At 37.7% G+C, this 3,289-nt stretch overlaps 1 protein-coding gene across 1 annotated transcript in view; it reads right to left on the bottom strand.

The window, feature by feature from the left end:
• ASCC3 (activating signal cointegrator 1 complex subunit 3) overlaps window positions 1-3,289 on the bottom strand; it is a 266,182-nt gene that overhangs the window by 23,207 nt on the left and 239,686 nt on the right. Inside the window, exon 37 of the mRNA XM_011360723.2 lies at window positions 250-474. Coding sequence (XP_011359025.1) covers window positions 250-474 — 225 coding nt within the window. The remainder of the gene's footprint in view (window positions 1-249; window positions 475-3,289) is intronic.

Here is a 3,289-nt window from a genome sequence, read left to right as displayed (position 1 = left end):
GCCCAGCGTCTAGAAAAGTATCTGGTACTTAGTTCACCTTAATAAATTTTGATCAGATGAATGATTGAAGTTGTCATCTTATTGCATTTATATTTGCTTTTCTTTTGAAAATTCTTGATTTGATACACCGGGTTTTTCTCAACAATGCTATAATATAAATGTTTAAACGCAAGTTGTTTTTTATTCTAACACAGGGAAAAAAAACGAAGTAATGGGAGAAAACGTAGGTATAAGAAATGACTTTCATACCTGACATACTCTGAGAGCTTGGTCCAAGACTGTTTTGGTATCAGTGTCATAATCTGGGCAGGGCAGCATGGCTCGGCTGAGATGGGCCTGTAGTAGGAGATGTGCTTTGGTATGAGGGCTGTCAAATGAATGAGGGTTTGATTCAAAGGGAAGACATTTTGCCAGTTCACTGTTCATATGATCTTCATTATGTCTTACTGGCAAATCTGTGTATTCTTCTGCATCCTGAAAAGAAACCAACATACAGATATATACATTAATGTGATAGATCGGAAGTATAATAATTAATGTACTCAGCTTTAACTGATGACATTTAAAACATGGTTTAGAAAAACATGTAAGATAATCATATCCCTTAGCATTTTGCTTTGTTCAATACTATTAATATGAAAGCAAAAGCTAGTAATACATAATATTTATGCAGTTAACAAAAATAAAAGAGATCCTACTAGGCATTAAACATGATGCTTGACACTGGCCCCACAGTAGTGAATCAGAAACTGAGAGAGCATCAGGGACAAACAAGTTCTACCAAGTGTAATGAATGTTATGATATGGTAAGTACAGAGTGCTGAAGGAACTTTCAGTTTGGGGACATAGTTATTTAGAGGGTCAGGTAGAGCTACTTAAGAAAAGTAATATTTAATTTGATATCTACATGTGAGTGGAAGAAATAATGCAGGACTGGGCAGGAGGGGTGAGGATGAAGATAGTATCGGTGAAGTAAGAAAAGGGTGATGATCAGGATCACTAACTTAAAATTTATTGTAGTAAGTTAGATTAAAATAAAATTATTCAAAATTGAGGGTTTCCAGTGCCACATGTAAGAATCTTGAAAGCCACCACTCTGTCCTAATAAGTAAAAAGCTAAACAGACTGAAAAATTAACAACTCTTCTTGGATCCATATGAGAAGAGGACACAGAGCAAATGCCCCCCCCTCCCCGCCCCCAAGACTGGAAACAGAGGCAAATTCAGGGACTCATCACTAAGAGGAGCAGAGACTCACAAGCGGAAACCACCACGAGAACAAGGGCTGGTGTGAGGAAATCCGACTGTAATTGGTGAATTACAGGAGGTTGTGTGTGGATAAATCTGAGAGCTGAAAACTCCAGAGGGACCCTGACATGGGCAGGGGGTGGGAGAGCACAATATTGTGAGATTTACCTTCAGGACTTTTACCTGAAACCCACAGTAAATACAGGAGAAAAATCCCCTTGAGCTTCTTGTGTGTGTGTGTGTGTGTGGGCGGGGGGAGGGGGGTTATGAACCATTCTGAAATATGCCACAGCACCCTGTTCTTCTTAACAAAACACTGTTTTTTGATCTATGGTTGGCTGAATCCAAAAATGCAAAATCCAGGGATATGGAGGACTATATATTTAATGAAAACAATCCACATTTAAATGAAAATAAAAGATTCAGACTGAAGAGGAAGAAGTAAAACTGTATTTGTAGATGATATCATCATCAATATAGAAAATCCAATGAAATCAATTGTATTTCTGTATATTAGCAACCAAAAATCAGAACTGAAAAACAAATTTATAAAGGCATAAGATATATAAAGTACTGAGAGATAAATCTGACAAAAAATGTAAAAGACTCACATGCTGAAAACTACAGTTAAAAAAGACAAAACTAAGTGGAGAAATATACCTTAATTCTCCCCAAATTGATATTGATCTATAGATTTAATACGATCTCAGTCAAAACTACAGAACTTTTTTCCTTTAGTAGATATTGGCAAGTTAATATTTTAAAGGGTTCTGATTACAAATTCCAGTGTGTGTGTGTGTGTGTGTGTGTGTGTGTGTGTGTGTGTGTATTAGGTTCCCACACCAACAAGCAAGTCTCAGACACTAGCCAGGTGTCCTACAATTCAACTCAATTCTGACACTATCTACCCAGAGATAGCACCAGATCCCACAGTTTAAGGATTCGGTTCTGTAAGCCTGCCTCTCCTCCACACTTCAGATGCCAGTTGCAAGCTGAGGTTATCACCTGTGTTTCTCACCGATCAGCTATAGATTGGAGGTTCCATCAACCCCTGCCTTGGATTTGATTAATTTGCTACAGTAGCTCATAGAACCCAGAGGAACATTTTACTTATTAGATTACTGGTGTATTATAAAAGAATGTAGGTAACTCAGGAACAGGCAGATGGAAGAGGTGCATAGGGCAAGGTACAGGGAAAGGGCTTGGAGCTTCCATGCTCTTTCTGAGCTGGATACTCTTTCCAATCTCCATGTGTTCACCAACGTGAAAGCTCTCTGAACCCGGTCTTTTTATTTTATTTTATTTTTTTTTTACGGAGGTTCCATTACTTAGGCATGATTAATTAAATCATTGCCATTAGTAATTAATTCAATCTCCAGCCCCTCTGTCCTCCCCCAGAGCTTAAGGGGCGGAGTTGCGATGGCAAAGTTCCAACATTCTAACCCTGGGGTTGAAGCAGCCCCCATCCTCAGGTGCTTTCCAAAAGTCACCTCATTTACACAACAAGCGACACTTTTACTGATTCCATCCCTTTGGAAATTCCAAGGGTTTTAGGAGTTCTGTGCCAGAAATAGGGACAAAGACCAAATACGTATTTCAAGACAAAATACATACTTCTTACTATAAAATACACCACATTCTAAAATTCATATAGAAATTCAAAGGACCTGGAATAGCTGAAAGAACTCTGAAAAAGAAGAACGAAGTTGAAGAGCTAGCACTACCTGATTTCAGGACTTAATATAAAACCACACTAATCAAAATAGTGTTATACTGGTATAGAATAAAGAGTCCAGAAATAAACCTATACATATATAGACAACCAATTTTAGACAAAGGCTCAAAGGCAAAGCGGAGGAGAAAAAATAGTCTTTTCCAGAAATGGTGGTAGAATAATTGGGAATCCGCATGCAAACAAGCAAGCAAGCGAAAAGAACATCAGTCCCTGCCTTATATAGTATATAAAAATTCACTCAAGATGCATTCTAGACCTAAATATAAAATCTAAAATTATAAACCTTTCAGAAGAAAACACAGGAAAA

Source organism: Pteropus vampyrus, unplaced genomic scaffold (assembly GCF_000151845.1).
Source record: "Pteropus vampyrus isolate Shadow unplaced genomic scaffold, Pvam_2.0 Scaffold58, whole genome shotgun sequence".
NCBI classification, from domain to species: Eukaryota; Metazoa; Chordata; class Mammalia; order Chiroptera; family Pteropodidae; genus Pteropus; species Pteropus vampyrus.
Note: the sequence above shows the minus strand (reverse complement) of the source record. Positions and strands in the feature narration are given on the sequence as shown.